The sequence below is a fragment of the Crocuta crocuta genome, unplaced genomic scaffold (assembly GCF_008692635.1).
Source record: "Crocuta crocuta isolate KB4526 unplaced genomic scaffold, BGI_CrCroc_1.0 scaffold96, whole genome shotgun sequence".
NCBI lineage: Eukaryota > Metazoa > Chordata > Mammalia > Carnivora > Hyaenidae > Crocuta > Crocuta crocuta.
Window position 1 is genome coordinate 4,426,086 of NW_027531522.1, and position 11,024 is coordinate 4,437,109.

Sequence of the window (11,024 nt, forward strand, 5' to 3'; positions counted from 1 at the left end):
TACTCTCTACATATTGAGAGAAATGTGATATGCACCAATGTCTTGAAAGCTAGTTTAACGTTTTGTGATAAAATGAAGGTCTGATTCTAATTCCAATTTATGTAGGTGTTTAGTTTTAATGGCTATCATGGCTATCATAGGGGAACATATTCCTCACAAAAAGACATCAATCCCAGTAAGGTATATGTATATAGTTGGCTCTGGCACTAAGTCGTAACTGGTTTTTAGGTTCCATTCAACAATGTACATAAGTTTTTGCTAATATTCTGATAAGCAATTTTCTGTCCTTGTTGATGTCAAAATAATATTGTTGCAAACAAATTGAAAAGCAAAGGGTTTTTATGTCTTTCACCAATAGGATTTTAAGGCCACTGAAAATTTTCATTTGGAAGATTTAAAAGAAGTTTTTAAGAATCCACAGAGGGGAATTTCAATTAGTGATACAAATAATTTTTGGCCGAAGAAAAGAAGTCATATTTATATGATGATAGGAAAATTTCCCAACTTTCTTTCCATGCTTTCTTTATAGTATGAGCTCCTTTCTCAGTCATTGGTGAAGTGTTGCTTTTACCTTGAATGGATTCTGTATGTGTATTAAAATATTTTTAGGAAGGGCTAGATGGCATACCATGGAGAACCACTTGCTGTTACAAAAAAAAAGATCCGAAAATTTGGCCCAAGGCCAGGTGATGGCAGAACGCAACTGTGGGAAGCTGGTTGAAGCCAGCGTGAGGCTGGTGACTTGGCTGAGGTTAGTGTCAGGTGGAGAGGATTTGAAGGGATGCACCAAGGTGTCTAATGCCAATTGTAATGTGTCAGAGTGAAAACCTTAGTCTTTGAGCAATTAGTGGCCGGGCACAGCTGGAGGGCAGTTAGTGAAAAAGAAGTTGTTTTTGTCCACTCACACTAAAACAAATGAAAAATAAAAAAGCAAATTGACCACAGTAAAAAAAAAACAAAAAAAACAAAAAAAACACCTTATCTCTAAATTTCCTTTTATCATTAATATAAAAGGGCTGGGTCATAGAACAGTCTTTAATGTGTCTCCCTTCGTGCAGATCTTTTGCGACTTCTCTTTTTTCTTCAGTTTGCTTTCAGTGTTTATTTCAGGACGATCTCATATGGATAAAAATGTTCTTTCGGTTAACACACGGTAATGTCTGGTCCAATTCTGTACCCCCTGGAGGCAGCCCCGATGGTAAGGGCTGACAGTGCAGATAATGACCAGGCTTACGGTGAGCAGTCGAGGGAAGGAAAATAGCAGATCTTGCCAGACCACTGCGGTGTCTTCATTCTACTCCAGGCCTAATTTGAAATAGTGGCATCATTATAATTGATTCAGGGAAATGTGGTCTCAGCAGGTACTTAGGAGCAGGAAGAGGGGAGAGAAAACAAGCCAAGAGAAATAAAACGTGGGGTTTTTTTTCCTATACCACAGATACTTTGATTTCAATTACCAGAATTTTTACCAAATCAGAAATTATCAAATATCCAGAAACTTTAGACCATAGGACTGATGCGTATTGGGCCACATTTTCCACCTCTTACCAATAAGGTTTTCTATGGCCATAATTTTGTTATTGTCCTTTAGTTATCCACAACGCTAGTATTTGACCAAGTAAATTCGGTGATACCAAGTTCTTAAAAGAGATCATTTGTGAATCGATGTGGTCATCAGTTATTAATATCATTTCACAGCTATAAAATTAACAAATGGCAAAGTATTTGTCAAAACAAGAGTCGATAGGGGTTCCTGGATGGCTCAGGTGAAGCATCCGACTTCAGCTCATGTCATGATCTCATGGTTTGTGAGTTCAAGCCCCATGTCGGGGTCTATGCCGACAGCTCAGAGCCTGGATCCTGCTTCGGATTCTGTGTCTCCCTCTCTCTCAGCCCCTCCCCTGCTTGTACTCTGCCTCTCAAAAATAAACAAACACCAAATAAACAAACAAATAAATGAACGAGAGTCAATAAGTCCAATTTGAGATGGAGGTAAGGACCTGAGTACAATTAATCACACTGAGTTAACACAAAAGCAGAGCTGAAATAAATGCTTAGGAAACCAGTGGTTAAAAGAGAGCACGTGCTAAATGCAGTTGAAAGGCGAGCATACACAAAAGCTAGATAAGTATTTCAAAAATTCAAGTTCTATTGCTCTTCCTCATGTACAAACATATGAAAGGAGAGGGAGAGGGGAGGCAGAAATTTCTATTTAAGCATTTAAAAATGATAGTAAATGAATGGGCTCCTAGTTATTGGTAACTTGTACACTTTTTTATAAACATGATTCTTAAATTTATAGAGTTCAGTTAGAATCTGTATCTCTTCATTCGAAGCTACTGAAATCCTAACAACAACAAACCTTATGTTCACACAAGGTAATTCCTTTAGAATGTTAAAAATAACCTTTGCCTGTAAAACTGTTCTTTGCCCCCTGGTGGCGAAATTATTATTATTCCAGTTTTTAAAAGTCAAAAGAGTCTATTATGGAGGCTTGGCACTAGGAATCCCTTCTGTGGTGAGCAAAAATAATAGAGAGTTATGTATCTGAAGTAGGGAGAGAGGTAAAATAATTTAAATTTCCCACATTCTACCATTCGGAACTAAGTTTTCCTTAATCTACCTCTATTTGTTTCCCTGTTGATCATATTGCTAATTCAGGATTATTTTAAAATTCCACCTCCTCTTAATAAATTAAATCATAGGGACATATAAGGCATGGAATTTCTGTGCATAAACTAATGCCTTAGCTGTGGCCTGTTGGCTGAGGTGAAGAGCAACTTTGTACTGTTTTTTCCTTTGTATTCCAATTTGGCGTCACAAACCATATTAGGACTCTGGCAGAATGCCAAAACCAGGCTGTTCAGCCTGAAAGAGTAGATGGGGAAGGGGGTCTGTTAAAAATTTTCTTTTGCAGACTAATTGGAGCCTCTGTGTATGAGGAAAATACAATGATGGGTGTGCTTCCGCTGAACTGAGGAATCAATAGGAGAGAATTTATTTCCTCCTTGGTTGGGAAAGGAAAAAGGAGAAAAAGTAGTTTTCAAATTTTAAAGACTGATTCAAGTGAGTTACTAGAAACCTTTGAAAAAAATCAATGATAATCTTCAAATTGTAGAAGACGAGAGAAGAAAGAGTTTAACGTGGATTCTGTGGTGACACATTGAAGACTATGGAGAGCGGAAAACCTCATTATCTGAAAATACAAGGCTACTTCAGGGTAAGACAATGACCAGTGACTATTTAGGGACTAAATCATTGAATGTGAATATTTCCCCTTCCTTTGTCCAATGGGGTACATGCTTTTAATTAGGTATCTATTGTATAACCTTAAGCCGGATTTAGTTCCAAAATCATGAATAATGTTTTATAGAGTTGGAACAAAAAGAAATTAAACTGGCTTTGAGAACCAGTCATTAAAGACAGTCTTGTCTCCCACCAGTTTGGGCAAGCCAGTGATTGGATAAATTTCTGGTAAAGTGGGCAATCACCACCTAAGTTTAATAACGAATGACTTAAAGATAACATTTAAACATTCAAGAATAGAAAAGATTTATCTAGGAAACTTTAACACTAGGTAGATGGAGGCTTCCCATAAAATAATAGTAACATTTAAGTAGCAATCACTGTATACCAGGCACTAATTATCTCACTGAATTCCCACAAAACCACCTTATGATTTTGGTAGTACTATTATGTTAACTTTACAGATGAGGAAACTGTGAAACAAAGGGATCACCCAATAGAGATCCAGGTGGTAGAACCAGGATTCAGGATTCAGTCTGGATCTAGAATCTGTGCATTTATATACCCTGAGATTATTCAGGTAAATAGTATATTATTCAGAGAAATGAAAAACATATGTCAACATGTTAGAAATACATTTATTATTTACAACATGAAGAAACTGTTTATTCACGAGGAACTTCCAAGTGACTAAAATTCAGTACTATAATAAAAAAGGAACTATTTTCCAAGGGGTGCTTCCCCCAAGCAGTATTTTACTGAACTTTGTCAATTGTGAGTGGTATTTGGATAAACAAATTACTGGGGCACCTGGGTGGCTCAGTTGGTTGAGCATCTGATTTCGGCTCAGATCATGACCTCACAGTTCGTGGGTTCAAGCCCCATACCGGGCTCTGTGCTGACAGCTAGCTCAGAGCCTGGAGCCTGTTTCAGATTCTGTGTCTCCCTCTCTCTCTGCCCCTCCCCTGCTCACGCTGTCTCTCTCTCTCAGAAATAAATAAAACATTAAAAAAATTTTTTTAAACAAATTACTGAGTAAAGATAATGTTCCATTAAAGAACAACGATATCTTAGAACCTCAAGTCCTATATTTGAGAAACAGTTATAAAGGGGCAAAAGAGAAAATTTCAAGATTTAATGAGAGCCAGACATTTCTAAGTCATAGGATGAATAGGCCTAACCACTAAATGGCAATTTTAAGAGAGGTTTGGATATTTACTATAATAGGTATTCAATTCTGTTGGTATGGTTAAGTCTGATCTTACCCAAAAGTGAAGGATAGACAACTAGATGGCTTATTTAAACCCCTTTGAGTCCTACTTCTTACTGGTCAATGAAATTACCAGTGCTCTTTCACATTCCCTCTTCCCTGAAAGTAGGGATTATTATGATGTTCAAGTTCACGTATAACAAGATCATCACATATCCTCTTTGTGAAAGATTCATCCAACAACTAGATTTCTCTGCTTTCCTTGCTGCCAAAGGCACATTATTTTAATACATTTCAGCCACACACTATCATGGTCACATCTTGAACCTTGTCAACACCTGAACCTGCAAACTAATGAAATTTAAAAAAAAAAATTTTTTTTTTTTTTTTTATGAACTAGTAAGTAACCTCACTCACTTGCATAAATCAATTAGCTGTCATTGAGACCCTCACCCTGGGTTTATTTTGTGTTTATTTATGTACCCCCTTACATTGAACATTTAACTCATGAATTTTCTGTCTTCCTAAGACATTTAAGGCCACAAATGGTCTTTCAAGTTACTACCTTCACTATGTCCCGTAAGTTTTTCTACGGTTTGCCCATGATATACTAAGGTATGATTTGATTTTTGTTATTGTTTTTTTTTTCATTTATTCTTCATGAGATTTGCTGAGCTCATTGCATCTGTGGGGTTCTTTTTTCTTTTTATTTACTTTATTTTTTTTCTTTTTTCTTTTTAAATAGCCTTATTGAGACATTATTTACCCATTTAAAGTATATGGGTCAATGTGTTTTTAGCATATCCACAGATTTAATCAACCACAATCTAATGTTAGAACATGTTCATACCCCCTAAAAAAATTCTGTACCTATTAATAGTCAATCCCCAACCTCCCCCACGTCCAGATCTAAGTAAGCACTAATCTACCTTCTGTCTTTGTAAGTTTGCCTATTCTGGACATTTCACATAAATGGAATCATACAATATGTCGTGTTTTGTGACTGGCATCTTTCACTTGGCATAAGGTTCATTCATGTTATAGCGTATATCAGTACTTCATTTTGTTTTATTGCTGAATAATATTCCATTATATGAACATACCACATTTTGTTTATTCATCCATCAGTTGATGGACATTTGGGTTGTTTCTCACTTTGGGGTTATTAGGAATAATACTGCTATGAGCATTTGTGTACAAGTTTTTGTGTGGCACACTTTTTTTCATTTTTCTTGTGTATATTGTTAGGAGTAGAATTGTGTCATATATTAACAATACAGATTTTTGAGGAGCTTCCAAACTGTTTTCCCAAAGGGCTTCATCATTTTGCATTCCCATCAGCAATACAGGAAAGTTGTAATTTGTTCATATCTTCACTAACACTCTTTATTGTCTATTTGGTTAAAGCCATCCTACCGTGTATACGGCAGTATCATTTTTTAGTTTGGATTTGCATTTTCCTAATGGCTAATGATGTTGAGCCTCTTTCCATGTACTAACTGACCATTTGTATATCTTCTTTGGAGAAGTGTCTATCACAAATCCTTTGCCCATTTTTTAAAAATGTTACTGAGTTGTAAGAATTCTTTCCATATTCTGGATATAAGTCCTATATCAGGTATAAGATTTGCAAATATTTTCTCCCATTTCCTTGGTTGTCTTTCTGCTTTCTTGCTACTGTCTATGACCCAAAATTTCAAATTTCAATGTAGTCCAATTTATCTATTTTTTCTTTTGTCACATGCTTATGTGTTATATGTCAGGAGCCATTGGCTAACTGGAGGTCATCAAAATTAACTCCTATTTTTTCTATAAGAGTTTTATAGTTTTAGCTCTTACATGTAGGTATGATCCATTTTGAGTTAATTTTTTCATCTGTGGTTTTATATCTTTCTGGTTTTACAAAATGCTTGGCTAGTATGTCTACAAATATTGCTGCTGTCTCATTCTCTCTCTCTTTCCTCTTTTTCTAGGACTTCATGTACACTTATGCTAGATTTATTCACTGGGTCCCTCATGCCTTTCAAGCTCTATTCTGTATCTTCTTTCTTTTTTCTCTCTGTGCTTCAATTTGTGCATTTTTTCTTGACCCATCCCTAAGTTTACTAATCCTTTGCTCTGCTATATCTAGTCTGCTTTTAAACCCATCCATTGAGTTTTTTATTTCAGATATTACTTTTTCCAATTTGAAAATTTTCTATTGACTCTTTTAATGAATTCAATTCTCTGTTAAAATTCTATGTCGTTTAATCCATTTTCCTACTTTTTCTTCTTTTTATAATAGTCGTATAAACATTTAAAAAAATTTATGTTTATTTATTATTGAGACAGAGAGAAACAGAGCATGAGTAGGGGAGGGCAGAGAGAGAGGGGGACACAGAATCAGAAGCAGGCCCAGGCTCTGAGCTGCCAGCACAGAGCCCGACGCAGGGCTCGAACCCACGAACTGCGAGATCATGGTCTGAGCCAAAGTTGGACATTCAACCGACTGAGCCACCCAGGCGCCCCTGTATAAACATTTTCTTAATGTTTATTCATTTTTGAGAGAGAGAGAGAGAGAGCAGGGAAGGGGGCAGAGAGAGAGCAGGACACAGAATCTGAAGCAGGCTCCAGGCTCTGTGCTGTCAGCACAGTCCTTGATATGGGGCTTGAACCCATGAATGGTGAGGTCATGACCTGAGCTGAAGTCTGATGCCTAACTTACTGAGCCACCCAGGCACTACCAAAATAGTTATTTTAAAGTCTTTATCTGGACTCCAGTATCTGGCTTATCTGTGGCTCTTCTACTATCTATTTTTTTTCCTCTGGACTATTGGTCAAGTGTTCCTGCTCCTCTCATGTCTCAGAATTTCTTATCATATGCTAGACTTTTATATTAAAAACCTATAGATAGTACAGATGATGTTATTTTCCCTTAAAGATGAAAATAGACAAACAGGGTGAGGGTCAGGGATTGAGGTGGGTTGAGACTGGGCTGCAGTAGTAAGAGTCCACTTTTTGTTTTTCCTTTGTTCCTTGATTGGATTCCTCTGGCCTTTTGATAGGGAGTCTGGAAAGTTTCTATCTCCTCAGCCCTGGAGATCCAGTTCTGCCTTTGAAGGGTTTTAAACTTAGATCTTTAGCCTCCTACTGAGACAACCTCAGAAATATTGGAAATGTCTTGAAGGGGAAGATAGCCTGTGTATTTGAGGCAGGCTCCTTCTTCTAAATAGAGTCTAGTCTTTAAAATTATTATTAATTTTTTTATGTTTATTTTTGAAAGAGAGAGAGAAACAGGGCATGAGCAGGGGAGGGGCAGAGAGAGAGGGAGACAGAATGTGAAGCAGGCTCCAGGCTCTGAGCTGTCAGCACAGAGCCCGATGCGGGGCTAGAAATCACGAACCGTGAGAGCATGACTTGAGCCGAAGTAGGATGCTAAACCAACTAAGCCACCATGCCCTCCCCTTTTTAAAAAACATTTATTTATTTTTGAGAGACAGAGAGACAAAGTGCTAGTGGGGGAGGGCAGAGAGAGAGGGAGACACAGAATCTGAAGCAGTAGCGCACAACCCGATGTGGAGCTCAAACCCACAAGCCACGAGATCATGACCTGAGCCGAAATTGGATGCTTAACCACATGAGCCCCCCAGGCACCCCTTTTTAGATTATTTTTATTTGAGAGAGACAGAGGGCAAGCAGGGGAGAGGGGCAGAGGGAGGGAGGGAGAGAGAATGGGAATTCAAAGCAGGCTCCACACTCATTGCAGGGTTTGATCCAGTGACCCACAGATCATGACCTGAGCCCAAATCAAGAGTCAGATGCTCAACTGACTGAGCCACCCAGGAACCCTGTAAATAGAATCATGTTTTATGTACATTGGTAGAATATGGGGAGATTGTACTCTACCTGTCAGGCTCAGTCCTTCAGCCTCTTGCACCACCCCCAGAATTCAGCAAATGTCCCATGGATAATTTTGGGTGTATGTTTGGAGTTCCTCTACATGTCTAATCCATTACACAATTCATATGACTAAACATTAAATGTTTCACTGATCTCTCTTTTCCTGTATAAAGTCCCTCTGCCCAGGCCTAACTTCATTAGTCCAAGAACAGAGTCAGTAAATGTCATCAGAGAAGAAAATAGCTGGCAGCTGGCAGCTCACTTAGTCCTGGCCTCAGCAAAAAGATTTATTCAATTGCATTGTCCTTCGGGGACTTGTGGAGATGCCAAACTTGAAGTCTAAATGTCAATATCACTGCGGTCTTTGCAGAGACCTGGACTGGAATGTGTGTAAGGATATCATTTCAGCGTGGACAAGTGCCATTGGAACCGAGTAGTAAACAGACTGCAGTTTGGTAAGGAGGAAAGAGAACTGATTCTCTTTAGATAGAGTAAGTTCCTGGGGTTCTTGGACGACAGAAGAGAAGAGCTCAAGAAGGAAATACTAGGCCATCTGCTAAAAGATCAGGGCAAGAATTGGAGATTTGTGGCAAAATGGTACTCCAGCCTCAAATGTTATATTGCACTTAATCCAATGATCCAGTGAAGAGACAAGATGAATGTTGGGATATTATGTAAAAGTCATGTTAAGATGATTACTTTCGTCTTATTGAGATGTTTTACTCATTGAATAAACAGTAAGTTAGTTTAGAGACTTGGTAAAGATGCCTTTCACCTTACGAAAAATGACACGCCAAAAGCAAGCTAAAAAATTGTACTGGGAGAAATGGTGGGAGATCTCCATGGCGTTCAATCCAACTAATTGAATGCTAGCATGTGCTACGCGTTGTGCTTGGCTTTCAGGATACATGGAAAAGGTGATACCCCTTGCTACAGACTAAGCGTGTTTCCCCAAAATTCATTATGTTGAAGCTCTAACCCCCAATGTGATGGTATTGGGCAATGGGGCCTTTGGGACATAATTAGGGTTAGGTAAGGTCATGATGGTAGAGCTCCGACTGTACAAGTAGTGCCCTTATAAGACGAAACACACGTCTCCATTGATCTCTTTCTCTCTTTTTTCCTCTCTCTCTCCCTTCCTCCCTTCCCACCCTCCCATCCCCCAGTCCCACCTTGTGAGGGAACAGAAAGAAGGCAGCTGTCGGCAACCCAGACAGGGCTCTCATCAGAACTCTATCATGCTGGCACCCAGATTTCAGACTTCTCAGCCTCCAGAACTGTGACAAATAAATGTCTGTTGTTTAAGCCATCCAGTCTATGGTATTTTGTTATAGCAGCCCTAGCAGAAAAAGATATCCCTGCTCTCTTATCTTTCAAAGGTAAGCCTCATGATGAAATTAAAATGTGTTGAATTCAAGCATATACATTTTAAAGCAAGATATTCTTGTATTCATTTATGACTATTTAAAAATAGTGTAAGATGTATAATAATAAAAGGATTTCTTAAGAGTTACTTCCTAGATACTGTTTTTCTAACCTTTATCAAATATATTCTTACTGTAGGAGTGAAAGTAGTTTTATCATTCCCCTATTGAGCTGAATTTAACTGGCCAGGTCTAAGATGAGAAAAATATAATGTAATAGTTTCAAAACTGGGCAAGCATCCTGTTATACAAGCATTTTTTTTGTTCCCTTCTACTTCTTCAATGGGAGTAGGGGGCTCGGGAAGTGAAGTGTGAGAAGCCTAAGAAAATAAGGTTTCATGCAAGAGAAAGCAATAGTGGTAGAGGAAAAACATTTAAAAGATACTGAACAGAAGCAGCGTAGGACTAGAAGGCAAGGAAAGAGAAAGGAGATTTTAAGCCTTTTTGTCTTTAAAAACATCTCAGTTGGGAAAGGAACTCCAATTAGAAATGGACGAAGTGGATAAACTGCACTTCCCATAAGACCATGGCTGACCATTATTAATTCTACCAGGCTGCCTATGTTATGGTATTATGCCTGTAAATCTTCATTAGAACGATAGTTTTTGTGTTGGTCTTAATTCCACTTATGCTTTACCTCTGTCATAAAGGACACTCTGGACTACTCACTAGATTTGCCCCTTTTCCTATAACTTTATGCTGGCAGTATCATGAAATGCATGCAACAGAGGCCATAATCAATAACTCAGTCTTCAAATATGTTCTCGGTTTTCAATATGGGAGAGGGAATACAAAGGTAGATATTTCGGGGGAAATTTATAATTAGTATGTTCCAGGTACACGCGTGACGCCCATGTGCTTTAATCTACGCGCTTCTCAGGGAGCGCGAGCTGCAGAAAAGCATTTCTCAGAGGCCCGGATCTGGGGCGCCCGGCTTCCCTACTTCCGGCCCCGCCTACCCACCCGCGGTTGCTAGGAGACGTGATGTCACCGGAAGCGAGGCCTGGGATTGGCTGAGGCCAGGGGAAGCCTCTCCCCCTCTGCAACCTCGGCGCCCGGCGTCGGCTTCACAGCTGTTTGTAGGCCTAGGGGTGAGGGTCNGCGGCCGTGGGGCCGGCACACGGCTGGGAGAGTGGAGACCTGGAGTTATTTGACTTGGTGGAGGAGGTGCAGCTCAACTTCTACCAGTTCCTCGGAGTGGAGCAGGTAAGCGGGGCCGCCGGCCGGCCCGAGTGCCGCGCTTCCTTCGGCCGCTCGCGGGGGGA

General features: G+C 39.2%; 1 protein-coding gene across 1 annotated transcript in view; it reads left to right on the forward strand.

The window, feature by feature from the left end:
* The first annotated feature begins 10,097 nt into the window (after positions 1 to 10,097).
* Positions 10,098 to 11,024, forward strand: part of DNAJC1 (DnaJ heat shock protein family (Hsp40) member C1) — a 206,775-nt gene continuing 205,848 nt past the window's right edge. The window contains exons 1-3 of the mRNA XM_077772477.1: positions 10,098 to 10,171; positions 10,640 to 10,755; positions 10,856 to 10,965. Coding sequence (XP_077628603.1) covers positions 10,098 to 10,171; positions 10,640 to 10,755; positions 10,856 to 10,965 — 300 coding nt within the window. The remainder of the gene's footprint in view (positions 10,172 to 10,639; positions 10,756 to 10,855; positions 10,966 to 11,024) is intronic.